Source organism: Uloborus diversus, chromosome 1 (genome assembly GCF_026930045.1).
Source record: "Uloborus diversus isolate 005 chromosome 1, Udiv.v.3.1, whole genome shotgun sequence".
Classification (NCBI taxonomy): Eukaryota; Metazoa; Arthropoda; class Arachnida; order Araneae; family Uloboridae; genus Uloborus; species Uloborus diversus.
Genome location: NC_072731.1, coordinates 31,238,945 through 31,253,308, shown reverse-complemented (window position 1 = coordinate 31,253,308; position 14,364 = coordinate 31,238,945). Strand labels below are relative to the sequence as shown.

At 32.8% G+C, this 14,364-nt stretch overlaps 1 protein-coding gene across 1 annotated transcript in view; it reads left to right on the top strand.

Annotated features, from left to right (window-relative positions):
- LOC129234520 (trichoplein keratin filament-binding protein-like) overlaps positions 1–14,364 on the top strand; it is an 83,761-nt gene that overhangs the window by 45,224 nt on the left and 24,173 nt on the right. Inside the window, exons 4-8 of the mRNA XM_054868527.1 lie at positions 3,266–3,319; positions 4,068–4,136; positions 8,273–8,446; positions 13,407–13,519; positions 13,614–13,680. Of these exons, the coding sequence (XP_054724502.1) occupies positions 3,266–3,319; positions 4,068–4,136; positions 8,273–8,446; positions 13,407–13,519; positions 13,614–13,680 (477 nt within the window). The remainder of the gene's footprint in view (positions 1–3,265; positions 3,320–4,067; positions 4,137–8,272; positions 8,447–13,406; positions 13,520–13,613; positions 13,681–14,364) is intronic.

Here is a 14,364-nt window from a genome sequence, read left to right as displayed (position 1 = left end):
TAAACAAGCTATAGTTGAGGGCACCCGCTTTGTTGAAGGCCCCCAACTCCGGAAAATTTCATGATCTTTGTTCTTTAAAGAAAAGTACTTGAAAAAATAATATCCATTTTAAAGTGCTTGAAAATTTGGAAAAGTGTGGATACAAACGATAAAAATTTATAACAAATGATGTGGGGTAGGGGGAGAAATGCCGAAATGTTTCAGATTTAGCTCCTCGCGACATCCTGCATCAAAAATATAAAAATCATGGTTCTCACGTTTCTGTAGCATATTACTTGAGATAAATTTTTGTGGCTCACATGTTTCATATATTGCTGTTTATTTAATCCCAAATGCAGTAATTTTGGAAATTATTTTCAATTACTTGCATTTATCTTACTTCTTCTGCATATTGTTAATCTGTTTAGCTCAGAAGGGGAAAAAAACACTGCCTCTATTTTTTTTTTTTCGTTTTTTGCACTTCTTATAATTGAAAATAAAAAGTTGTTGTAATGAGAAATCAATAGTTTTTTGACTGAGCCCTATTTTAGGTGGAAGAGTCCGACTTTTGCTCAGACACATAAGACAGATAGCACAATTCAGATTTATTACAATACAAGGAAATCAGAAGAACACCCAGGGCAGCAGGCGGGAATTGAACCCATGCCTCTCTGCATGCAAGCAGTTGCTGAGCCACACCGCTCGGACACCGAGGCTCCAAACTTAAAATAGTTGTTTCTTACAAAATTAAAATAATACTGTAAAACAGTACAATCAAGTACTAAATTTCAGAGACTGGAAAGGCCAATTTAAGTGCCTTAATTTTAATTGTTCTCGAGTCCTTGAAACGGATTAGATGTGAGTGAAATTCCTAAGCAAAGTGTGCTTCAACTTTATTTCTTATCAAGTGTATAAATTATGAATTGTCCAAATGGGACTATTTTCTAAATCCATACACCATTTCTTTTAAAGCATTTATTTACTATTGATCATTTTGTATTTAATTCCGTGTTGTATTTGTCGGTGGGTTGGAGGCGTGATCAAAAACTGATTGAATTGAACCGACAGCCAAAGTAAGCAAATAACAATGCATAATCTTATATACTTTCTCGCTTTTTCTCTCTGAGAACTGTTGTAATTGATTTGTCAAACCCTAGAACAATTTTTACTGTGCATTACCGTAATTTACAAAAGAGTATTTTGCTATTTGTCTCCGAGATTTTAGTAGTTCCAATTACCCCTTCTATGGCTTCAAAATGTAGAATTTTATATCTATTTTACAAAAATTCCTCCGGGGGAGAAACTTCTGGACCCCCTAAAATTACAGATATTCTATTCCCTACTTAAAGAGACTCCATTTTCCACCTTAGACCTTATGTATAATGCAAGGGGAGGGAGCTTTAAAAAATGGTCTTTTTTGCCACCGATAGAAAAGTTGACCGTACTACTAAAGAGACCCAAACCCTGAAATAGTTTAGGGACAGGCTAAGTCTAAATCCAGCCAGTTGTAATCAATACAACTAATGATACTAAAAAAAAAAAATGCTGCCCCCCCCCCAGGAACTCGGTTCTAAATCCGCCTATGCTGGAGGGGGGGAATGAAATACTAAATTGAGATCTAACTTCAGAACAATGTTCCGAAAAGAATGAAAAATTTTGACCTTTGTCTGCCTTTTCTCTTTTACTACTAGCAAATATAGAAGAGTCATTCCATGTCAAGTGATCTAAGGGTCTCTGCTCGACCATCTCTGATTTGGATGAAACTTTATATAGATAAAGAGATGCCGTTGAAACTAACCTATGCAAATTTTCAGCTTCCTAGATCCAAATCCTGAGGATCTAGGATCTCTGAAAAATGATCATTATGGCGGATCAGCTTTCTGTGCTAAATTGCCAAGTTTAGACTAAGTGAACAGAAAATTTTATCACACTGAAAGCCTGAAATTTTAGGTGCTTTAAGTACAATTGGCTGTTAATACATTCAAGTAAAGTATTTTTGAAAATTTAAGCTCATTAGATTTGTTATAGCACTCATGTACGTACACTCGTGAAAAAGCGTGACGGGGAAATTTTTTCCTGGATTTTAGGTTGTCATAAAATCTGAACAAATATAATTCAAAAAGGTTCGTACTTCGTGATTACATTGTAAAAATACTTGTTTTTAATGGCTTACAGTTTCAGAGCTTAAATATCTATTTTCTGAAGGATATTGTCATCCAGTGTGACTATCCAAACCGTTCAAGTGAAAAAAAGATTATTTTCTAAGCGCTGTTGCTCAAGTGTGTCACCTCGCATCTTCTTTTCGTTTATACCATTAGAAAGAACAGATTTTTTTTTCTTTCAAAATAAGTTTTTTCTGCTATAGTGATCTTTCAAATAAGGGTAGAAAAATTAGTTTGAAATTCTGTTTGTCGTAATGAAGTGCCATGTTTGAGCTCAGATTACGGGAAATTTTATCACACATGAAGCCTGAAATTTTAGTAGCTCAAACTACTTTTAGTTGTCAATACGTTCTAGTATTTTTATGAATTTGAGTTCATTAACTTTTGGGTATCACGCAGGGCCGCAGAGAGCCAATGTCGCCCCCCCCCACCCCCCGCCTCCTGAAAAAAGAAAAGAGAAGGGAGAAAAGAAGGAAAAAGGGAGTAAGAAAGGAGAAAAATAAAGAAAAGGGAAAAAAGAAGAAAAAAGGGAGGGGGAGGCGAAACAAAAATGCTTACTAGAAAACAATTAAATCTATTTTAAGTGCCACAGAGTAAACTTTTCTAAATCTTTACTTTTTCTCTTTTTCAAAATTTTCCCCCCTTTTTATTTCTTCCTTTCTTTTTATTTTTTATTTCCTTTTCTTTCTTCCTTTCTTTTGCGTCAGTGTCGCCGAGCCCCCCCCCCCTTCCCCTAAGGCCCAAGCCCTAGTTTCCGACTAGTCTGATATGGCCTCTCATTGGGCCTGGTAGCACATTTGGGAAGTCGCAAGAGCGTAAATATTGATTTTCTGAAAGATATTAGCATCCAAAGTGGCTGTCAAAATTGTTCACATGAAAAATAGGCTATTTTTAATGCGCTGTAGTTCAAGTTTGTCACATTGTATCTTCGTTTCATTGGTACCATTAGAAAGAAGATATTTTTTCATACAGAAATATTTTGTTCACATGTAATATTTTAGTGGCCCCTTAACTTCAAAATATTTTAGTGGCCCTGTGGGGCCGCACAGTTTGCCACCCCCTAAGCATGGCCCTGTATCTATGATGTGTACTAGAGTATATTAATGTGTTCTTCCTCCTCCTAGATGCAAAAGCGACATATGCACCATTTGTTCAGAAGCAGCGCATCTGTTAAAGAGGTAACATAATTTTTAATGCTTTAACATTGTTATTTATTAAATATGATGACGCTATCACTTATAAAATATAGAAAAGAAAGCTTCCACAATTCTTTGAAGTTTATGCTACATACGTGAAGAGCAGTCTTTTCAATATCATTTGGATAAAAAGAAAATAAATAAATCAACTTGAAATTTTTTAACAAGTTATAGAAATTTTATTTCTAATTAATAATTAAAAATATATGCCTTGGGTAAATACCATATTTTTAAAAATAATACAGTTTGTTGTTTTATTCTTTTTATGTTTAAAAATAAACTATTTTAATATTATATTCAAGTAAATTACTGCCCATTAGCCAGGGCTAAAGCAGAAATACGTGAAATACAGCACCAGCTCAGTCATTTCCAGCCGAGGACTGCAGTTTCGTGCTTATTAGCACTCATCAGCCCGGCGTAGGAAAGTGGCTGAGCTGGAGATGGAAAATCTATTGAGGAAGCCAAGAGTGCGAAACAAACTGGTAGCTATCTCCAGCTCAGTCACTTTCCTATGCCGGGCTGATGAGTGCTAATAAGCACTAAACTGCAGTCCTCGGCTGGAAATGACTGAGCTGGCGCTGTATTTCACATATTTTAATATTGTTCATTTTCTGTTACATTTTATATTTAATATTAACAGCCCACCCCCCCCCCTTTTTTTTTGCTTTAGAAGTTTCAAAACAGTTCAATTTTTTTTTAGTCTAAAGTCGAAATTTATTTATTCTTCTAGTGTGAAGAAAATCAGCTGCAAGATGAAGTTGTCCAATCATGGGAACAACGTAAGGAAGAACTTGAGAGGGTAATATATCAAACTTAAAACATTTTTTTTTTCTGGAAAAAAAAAATTACTTAAGTCAAACCTTATGTTTGAACAATCCAATAATGTGTGCTTTTTCACTTATTCACACATTGCAAACAATTTCTTTTGTTTTTGTCTAAAATGAAAGCTTTGCGTAGTTGGTCGTATAGTGGAAAATAAAATGGCAGTGGGAATAAACTAAATAGCTACAGAGTATAAGTTGTGGATGACTAGAGTCTTAAAAAAGTTTTTAAACATTATCCATCCTCTCATATAGATTACAGTGAATACAGGGGTGAAAATCCTTTTCCATTCAGCAGCTTTTCTCCTGTTTGGAAAATTCAAAACTACTGCCCCAACAATAAAAAACAGTAATATTTAAGTTTAGGAAACAAAGAAATCTCTTTCTAAGCTTAGAAACAGAGGCTTCATGTTTTCCATCCGTATGGGTAAGAATCTGGTCATTTAAAAATGTCTGGAGACGTAAGCTTGATTCCAGAAAATCACTCTTATTTACTTGAGACTCTTTGAATTTTATGGTACTGCATTTTGTGTTCTATTCTGCTCTTCCCATCCATCCATCCAAGTTATTTACATATTTACAATTACTGTATGACTTTAAACACATTTCTACTTTTGAATACAGGTTTGAAGTTGGACTTTGAGTCAGATTTAACATTAATGATCACAAGTATAATGTTTTTCTTATAAATCCACATTTTTCAGGTTCTCTAAATACCAATCTATGTACTCTTTAATCAGTTTCATAACCCTTGACAAAACTTCAACTGTTTTTGGATATCATCAACTATATTTGATGGATATTTTCAATGTAATACAGGAGGAAAATAACCCTAATCTTGCTGTCAAAAATCCATGACATTTCAGTCATCAGTGTTTGTTAACGAGGTAATCGAGTTACAGAGCTGTATATTTTTCAAGCTGAACTATTGAGATATGAAGGTATTCTTAAGTCATATCCTAAATTATTCTTCATATCGTTTCATATAGCAAAAAAATTTTAATGAAAAATTCCATGAAACATGGACTTGTACACTTATTGAAAGTTGCACAATGTAAAAGTTTTGTCCATTGATCTCCCAAACATCGTGGATCTGGTGATCCAAAGAAATGACTACTGTGCCAATTCTGAGAACTTGATGTTGGTTATGGCTGTGGGCAATGGTCAAAATGTGAAGCAGTTGAATCAGAGAAAAGCATATGAGGCAAAAGATCAGGTAGATGCAAGAGATGGATTTATAAGAGCAACTTTATACCTATGTTCACAATGCCGTAACTCAATCGTAGGTCCAACTTCAACCCCTTGTCCAAACATCGCAATTTGTTTAAAATCGGTCAGTAAGAGTAAATGTAAGGCCTGTAATGACTGTGTTTCTAGGTTGGATGGATGGGAAGAGCAGAGTGGAGCATGAATTTACAGCCACTCCCTTGTAGTGAGTTCTTGGTTGTTAATGCAGTAAATATATTTGCATTTTCAGCAAACATATGCATAGTGTACATTTATTGTAAAAAAATTTTACTTGACCATAAAAGGAGAAATGTTGCAAAGTACAAAAACGAGTAAAAAAAAAATAGATTTTGGATTAGTTTCATGAAAATGTAACGTTTATTTGCGCACTTACAACTGTAAAAGAATGTAGTTAATCATAAAGACATGTGAAAAGAGTGTTAATAAGAAGCATTTGAATGGTTTTAGAACAACTTTCAAACATTAGTAGTTTCATAAAAATTTTGGAAATTGTCTATTTTTTCAAATTTTTAAACTCATGTCCCAATAGCTAAACCTTCATATCTTTCAAAAATAATACCAAAAATGATGTTCTCGGCTGCAATACATTGCATCCCAAATGTGCATGTCAAAGTTTAAAAATTTTATTTTTATGACATACACTGATGTACAGATCAAATTTCTTGAGGGGAGGTCGAGCCGGAAGGAAATTCTTAGAACAGTTTCGTACGTCTTAAAATATTATGTTGCAAGCTCTAACGGGCTGCTAAGGTCCCGCTTAATGCCTGAGTGTATATTTACTTATTAGCTTTCTATTATGTGCAATGCTTTACAGTGTAGTGCACCTTAATCCATTAAAAATAGTATTGACACAGACTTGGGAGAAAATACCTATTATTTCTTAGCGAACTCAAAAACTGTCCCACAAATATGTAACGCACCTTCGATTTTATTGTTTAAGAAATCATGATTGCGTAATAACATTACCAGAAAAAAAAAGCTTATTATTTGATTATGCCACTCTTCTTCGCAAAAGAAAACCTCTTAAGACAATTACTTCTTATTTACAAAAAGTATCAATACATTTATTGAGTAAAATAAGTACTAGCCTCAAAAAATAAAAAAACTAACGTTCACACACACAACATTTTTTGGAATCACCAAAGCGCATAAACAACAAGTGAAAAAAAAAACTACTCATAAACGTGAAAATCGGTAAAAATAAGCACATAAATCGAAATAAAATTGTAGATATTTAATTTTCGAGGATAAAAAGACACTTTGCCAATGTATTAAGATGTGTATTTTGAAATTATTTTAAAATTTTCATCTTGATTTTCAACATACGTTAAGGTTGCGTCTTTCAGACTTCACTAATAAAACCTTTCCAGAGGGACTTCTCTTCATTTCTAAAACATTACCAGTTATAGCTTAAATTTGCGTGTTTGATGTCAAGAAATCTCCGATACAAAACCGCCTAGTTACTTTACCAGAATTTACGTAAAACTCCTTCTTAAAGACTCAAATTTGAAAAAAATTCTAAAGTAAATCCTCAAAACCTTCTTCTCTTAAGTCAAAACGCTGTAGAGGCGTGGCATTCCACACGGGCGGCCGACATCCTAGGATCAGCCCTGAGCGTCGGAAAAAAATAGATTTCAAGAGAGTCAAATTTTTAATGCTAGGAAAAATTGGAAAAGTTTTTCAATGAATTTAGAAATAACCATCCTAGAAAGGAAAAATAATGAGTAATAATTATTTTAACAATTAATAACATGCAATTCCATACATGAGTAAAAAAGTCATGCTTTTTAAATCACCAATATAGTTAGATCGTTTGTACGCTATTCTTTCTAAGTGCTGCTTTGTTTCTAAACTATTACCAGTAAAATCATAACTAGAAGCAGTGTAATTTTATTTATTCATTTAGTTTCTGTTTTTTGACAAACTGCTCTTTTTAAGCTATCTCTGACCTCCTAGCAAAATTTTGAGAAACTTAGATTCGGCGATTCCGCAATATAGTGGATGTACGATTAAACCAAAATTTAATGGTTCAGATGGAACAAAAATGTGATTAGAAAAAAAATTAGTGCTGTCGTGCAAATTTAACTAATAAAAATATTTTTTCAAAGAATCTTGTTTTAAAATGTTTCTCATTTTATTTATTTTGAAATAAACAGGAAAATATGTACCAAAAATCTATTTGAAAACCACTTTCTTTTTTTTTCTCAAATTACTGTAAAGGTTACTTTTACTAGCAATGTCTTCATAAGTAGCTGTGGTTAACTAGACAAAAATTTCTCTTTTTTTGAAAACGTAAATTAAAATATTCCAAAGTATTTTCTTTTGTGATATTTTCTGCACAAGAATTTTAGTCATTTTTTAGAAAAATTTATAAAACATTTACAAAAAAAAAAAAAAACTAAAATGCTGAACTTAGTTTCAAAAACATACATCACTTTAAAACGGCACAAAATAAATTTATAAAAGATTAATAGAGCGTAAAAAAAAATCTTTCATTGAGCTTTTTTTAAGGATATTGGGCTTAAAACGCTGCAAATTTCACTATGGCTTCAAAGCCCGGTGTATATCTCTAAAAAATCTACCTTTTGAAGCCACAATAAATGGCTCCAAAATGCGATGAGTGGTTAGAAACGGCTTTTGAAGCCAGTGGCTTTGAAACGCGGTGAGCTGTTAGACGCTAGCTTCGAAACGAGATGAACTCAATTGTGTGTATATATATATAGTTTCATTTTTGAAAGCACTTCAAAGAATTGAAAAAAATTCTTTAAAAAACATTCCTAGCATCTTTTAAATCATGGTATTAAGCCTGTACTAGTAATAAATCATCAAATTAAATTTTCGGTTTGTTTCTTTTTTTCTGATATAGCTGAACTTGGAAAAGAAAGAAAAGAAAAGAGAAAGGCAAAAAGTATTAGAATTAGAATACATGAAATCAGATAAAGAAGCAAAGGAAGTGGAAATGGAACTTTTAGATGAACAAGAAAAGTGGTCATGTCTCGTACAAAGCAATGTAGCAAAGCTTAATGAAGCTGAAGCAGAGGTAAGTTCTGATGTGTAGTTATCAAATAATTGATCTGATCTGCATTAAAACAGAGCACATATATTCTGAAATGATTGCATATGTTTTCATTTTATTGCATTGGTATAAAATATTAAATTTTTGAATTTCAGTCTCAAAATGTCAGAAATTCTTTCTCTAGTGTAATAAGTAATTCAACAGAATACTTGGGTTTATCAATTGATCTATCACACAAATCTAAGAAGATTCTTCTGCCTTTGTATAGGAGTTTAGTGAGACCTCATTTGGAGTATGCTGTTCAGTTTTGGTCTCCTTATCTCAGGAAAGATATTTCTGTATTGGAAAGGGTTCAAAGAAGGGTTACTTGACTAGTAAGGGAACTTTCAGATTTAGATTATGATAACAGACTTTATAAGCTTAATATGTGTAGCCTGGAGCAAAAGAGAGTCAGAGGGGACATGATTCAGTTGTTTTAATTTATCAAAATGAAAGATGTTAATGGATTAAATTTTTGCAGGGAAAGGACAAGGTGTCATTGTTTTCAGCTATTCAAATCTCAGGCTCACCTGGAAATTCGGGAAAATTACTACTCTAGTAGGGTCGTGGGCACTTGGAACAGCTTACCAGGAGAGCCGATCATGAGCAAGGGGGTTGATAGCTTTAAGAAGGCCATTGAATTTTGTTGGAGACTTATAAACTAACTAGAACCTGCCTAGCTGGACCTGGAGCCCGTTGCTGCTCGTCACATTTGTATTTGTAACACAAATTTAAAAAGTGAAACATTGGTGCTGGAGACTATAAACTGATAGTAGCTATTTGCCAGTTAACCCACTGGCTACTAGCTTAGGGCTTAAAGTTAGTCACCACTTATGTGTTATGCATTGCATGTGAGAGACATTGAAATGACTAAGTGTCTAGTTCTAAGTTTTAGTACAGCTGTACCAAAATGTATGCCTTCCTTGTGTCAACAGGATAAGGTCACATGGTAATACAAATATGATGACCAGCAAGAGGCTCTGGGCCCAGCTAGGTTAGTCCTAGTCTATTTAAAGGTTAGTCCCAATGAAGATCAATGGCCCTCTCAAAGCTATTCACCCCCTTGCCTCTTTCTGTAAGCTGTTCCTAGTGCCTGCGACCCTACTAAAGTAGTAGTAGTAGCAGGGGTCGAAGTGGTCCTATATATCCTATATTTCCTATATTTTCAAAAAAAGTATGAAAATCGTCCTATATTTCCTATATTTTTGGAAAATATCCTATATTTCCTATATTCCTGTTTTTTATCCAATTTATTTCTTTAAAACAACAGTAAACAAACTATCTGACTTCGGATTTTTCGTCGAAAGTACGTGTGTAAACGAATTTCAAATTAAAAAACACAACTCACTAAATCCTGCAACAGGAATCTTCTCTCATTGGTCACAGCAATATGACGTCACTGCAGTGGGTGGAGTTTCGAGAACGAATTCTGAAGTTGGTTTTAGAATTTTGCGTTTGGCAACAGCAGTTTGTTTTGTTTTCCAGCGTGGTTTTTTTTTGGTTTTGTTTTCGTGGTTTTTTTTTGGTTTTTGTTTTCGCGGGTATATTTTTGTGTTCAGTGCATTTTCTGATCGGAATTATAATAGTCTTTTTGCAATCTTTTCTTTTTGTGGAATTTTATAGAACAAAATATCTGTATGTTTGTGCTACAAAGCATTGGTTATTTCCTGTTAGTTCTCAACACAAAGACGGTTTTTATTTATTTATAGAAGCTATGTTTGTGACACTTCTATCCCTGCAAAAATTGTGAGTTGCTGTGTTAATTATCAATAAATTTCACAGGGTTCGTACGGGTCATGGAAATCCTGGAAAGTCATGGAAAAAAATTAACAGAATTTCAGACCTGGAAAAGTCATGGAAAATTGAAATTTTCATTGAAAGTCATGGAATTTTTTTTCAAGTCATGGAAAAATGTCCTGGACAAAGAGAAAGGAACAGTAGCTAAAGCAGCATTAGAAATCTTGAGTAATTTAACAGTATAGCACATAAAAGCTATTAAAAGTGGAAAACTGAACGTTTTAAAAATCAAATCTGAATTTTTAAATCTCATTGCATCCACTTCTGTCGCAGCCGCTTGCCACTTTTTGCGATGTGATTTTACTGCCTGGACATCACTTATTTTGAATTTTTTGTTATTTTTAACTCTTCTTATGTTTCATATTCTGTAGTAGCAAAATTTCACGTTCTTAGTTTCGCCACGCCCACTCAAAAAAAAAAGCAATTCAATTGCATGCAAGTTCGCTTCCATCACTCGTAAGGACTTTATTATTAAATTTATCAGAGTTTATTTTAATTTGTTGAATGTTTTAGAAAATAAAGATCTATAAGTCAGGTGATAGAATACAGAAAAAGAGGAATTCTAATGCTCTAAAACAGTAGTGCCCAACATACGGCACGCAAAACTAATCCATGCGACCCACTACTACGTTCAATGTCGGGAATTACAAGTGTTCTGGAATTTCTGAACCTATTAATTTATATACATTTGAAAATATGCAAATTTGTAAACAAAACAAATATACTTTTAAAGCAGAAGATTGATTCATTACTGAATGTTTTTTTCAGAAAAGATCTGGTTTAGAAACATAAAGAACTAAACTATGTGGCTTTACTTTAAAGAACCAAAATACTGTCAAGTTACATGGATGATTAAAAGCACTGTTGACACTAAAAGGAAACTTTTGAAGCAAATTTATTAAAACTTAGTGATGACTCATTCAACCTTTGTCCCATTCAATATCATTCTGCCTGTTTTTTTTTTAAAAAATTAAGCATTACCATATTTGTTTCACTGCATTTTTACTTTACGAAAATTTATATGTTGAAGACAACTAAGAATAGTTTTTTAAGTGTGCACTTATATTTTTTCCATTACGAGTAAGTGCTTCAATGAGGCTGTGGCATTCATATAGATGTTTTGCTAATGCTCATTTCCAAATATTACCAAGTTTGAGATTAAATAGTGCTATTCTCTTCGTGTAACGAGGTCTTGGAAATTTTCATTGAAGTCATGAAAAAGTCTTGGAAAAGTCATGGATTTTTTTCATCCAAATAGAGTATGAACCCTGATTTCACTTTGTTCTTTTTTTTTTCTTTTTTTTTTTTTTTTTTTTTTTTTTCTACAAAGTACACTTTTTTCAAAAATTATTCTTTCAACTACAGGAAAGTCATTTTAGGTGTAAGTTATAATTTTGTTTGAAGGTTTTTTTTTAAACAAAATCATTGATAAGAATAAATAAATAATATGTAAGTATTATTTCTTTTTTCATAGCGAAACTATTCATATAATGTGTCCTATATTTGCCCTATATTTTTTGTGGAAAATGTCCTATATGTGACAAGTCGATCACTTCTACCCCTGTAGTAGTAATTTTTCCTAATTTCCAGGTTAGCCTGAGATTTAATAGCTTAAAGCAATGACCCCTTTTGACAAAATTTGGTCCATACGTTGCCCCTAACATGTACAGGTGCTGATTCAATTTTGGTGTTAATTGCTCAAACGGGGGTTGAGCTACAGAGCGTTTTTTGTTGTCAATTGTGGCTACTGTATCTCAAGAAAAAATGAACAGAATCAAACCAAAATTTATCGACAAGGAGCCCTTAGAGGGTATAAGAGCTGATTCTATTTTGGCATCAATAGCTGAAAAGGGGTGGCACAATCGAAAATTCTTTTTTTTTCCATTGTGAGTGCCATATCTTAAGAAGTAATGCCATGTTTTGGATGAAATTTTGAGTAAATGTGAATCCGTATGTAAACAAGCATTGATTAAATTTTGGTGGCAATTGCTCTATGGGGGGGGGGCTGATTTTTTTTTTTTTTTTTTTTTTTTGTATCAATAAAAATAGCTTTATAAATGCAACAACAAGAAAGATAAATTATAATAGACTGTTGTCTGCGTATTTCGCGTGATTTTAATTGTTGAAAAATGGACAGAAATTCGCGATGATTTAAACTTTTTAACTGTTGCCATCTTGTGTTTTTAACAAATAAATGTTTGCAATTATTTTAAGCAAGGCTTTAAAAATAATTTTCAATTTTCATTCTTTGTTTTGCTTATGAAATAAATCGGGAATCGGGATTGTCGTCAAGTTTTGGCATGTGTAATTTTGTTTTTGTTCGGAATATTGCTTCCTGGTCAAGCATGGGGAGGGATCAGAATTTTAAGAAAGATATAGAAGAAAGTTTTAATGATGGCCACAACATACTAGTTTGTTTTACTGTATTTGTGTTCCCTCTAACTCTAGGACCATCCATTTGTTATAACAGAATCTTTTTTGCCCATTTAAGCAGTTCCATTGTAAGAGCATCACATTCTCAAACATTTTTATTTATGTCTTAAGAGTTTTTTTAAACACGCTCATCTTTACTTGCTGTATTTCATTTGCCTTCTATGTTGTCACTTTGTACTCATTTTGCACCTCTTCCAATATGAATGTTCACAATTTCGTAAAATTGAGGGTGAAAGATATCTGGCTGTGTAGCATTGCATTGGCTCATTTTTTTTTTCATATGTTTTTACGATTTAAAATATCAATCTTGTTTCCTGTTAATCTTTTCACATTCTGCTATTCATTTTATCATAAATGCCATAGCAATCTACATGTGCAATAATAATTTCTATACTAGGATTGGCAATATAACTTAAAACTATAAGTTCTGGAGTGAGTTGACACCCTCCCCCCCCCCCTTCCCCCAAACTCTTGCTGTGCGTCTTGATCTTCCAGTTATGTTAAAAATGAAGAAATAGTAAAAATTCTGCAATATCCGAACATCAAAGCTTTTGCTTGCGTTCAAGTTATAGAATTTATGTGTGTGTGTGTGCTATTGAGTTGCCTTTAAAAATTCATAATTTGAAAATATTTCATTTTATTGACTAGTTGCTTTTTGTTACTTTGTTTTTATATTATAATATTTGTTCTGAGTGAGAGTTAATTTTTTTAACAGATTAAAAGGCTTAAAGTAGAGCATGAAATTCTCATAAGTCATATAGAAAAATTGCTGAAATATCAAGAAAGAAGAAAAATGCTTCGAGATTTACAAAGGCAAGGCACAACACGGTAAATACAAATTTTTTCCTAAAATGAAATTCTTTAATGATTAATTATACATTTATTATCTCTTCACTAAAGTGGTGCTTCTCTAATTTTTCAGTATTCACTCATTGTGGCAACCTAAAGAAAAACTGAGGAGGATGTCAAATGAAGCTCAACATGCCTTGGTAAATTCATTGAATACAGTAGAACCTCTTTAATCTGAAGTAATTGGAACTGGAGAGAGTTCGAACTGTCAAATCATTTTAAAACAGTACATACCTCTTGCTGGCTTTTAGCATATTTTACTGGTCTGTTCATTCTCAATGCTATGAGTACAGTAAACTCAATTATCCGCCAGCGGGATTATCCCCAAATCAATTGACTATCTTGAACATGTATTTTCTCAGCAAAAAGGAAATACCAATAGCAGTTTCTTGTCGAAAAATTAAATTTAGTTCTTTATTGAAGTCAAGTTCTGTGACATCAATAAAGAACAAGTATCAAATATAAGATCTGTTGTGCAAGGATCAAGGATCAACAGTCGGGGCTCATTCAAATTTTACGGGGTTCCTTTAATCAGAAAGGAATGGACCTCGACTGTTTATCCTTCTGAATTTATGATTTGTCTTGTCTGTGTACAGTTATAAAACTATTTCAACAGTGTATTCAGTAGTACTTAATAACATTCTAAACTACTGGGCTTATACATTTTTTTTTTTTACGCAGTTGGGTTTTTTGTTTTTATTTAATTTTTTCCTTCTCATGTATTTTTAAATTCCTTTTCTTATGACATCATTTCTCAAAATCATTTTTTTCATTGTAATTTCATTATTAATTTTGTAATTAAATATCAAACAGTTAAAAATAAA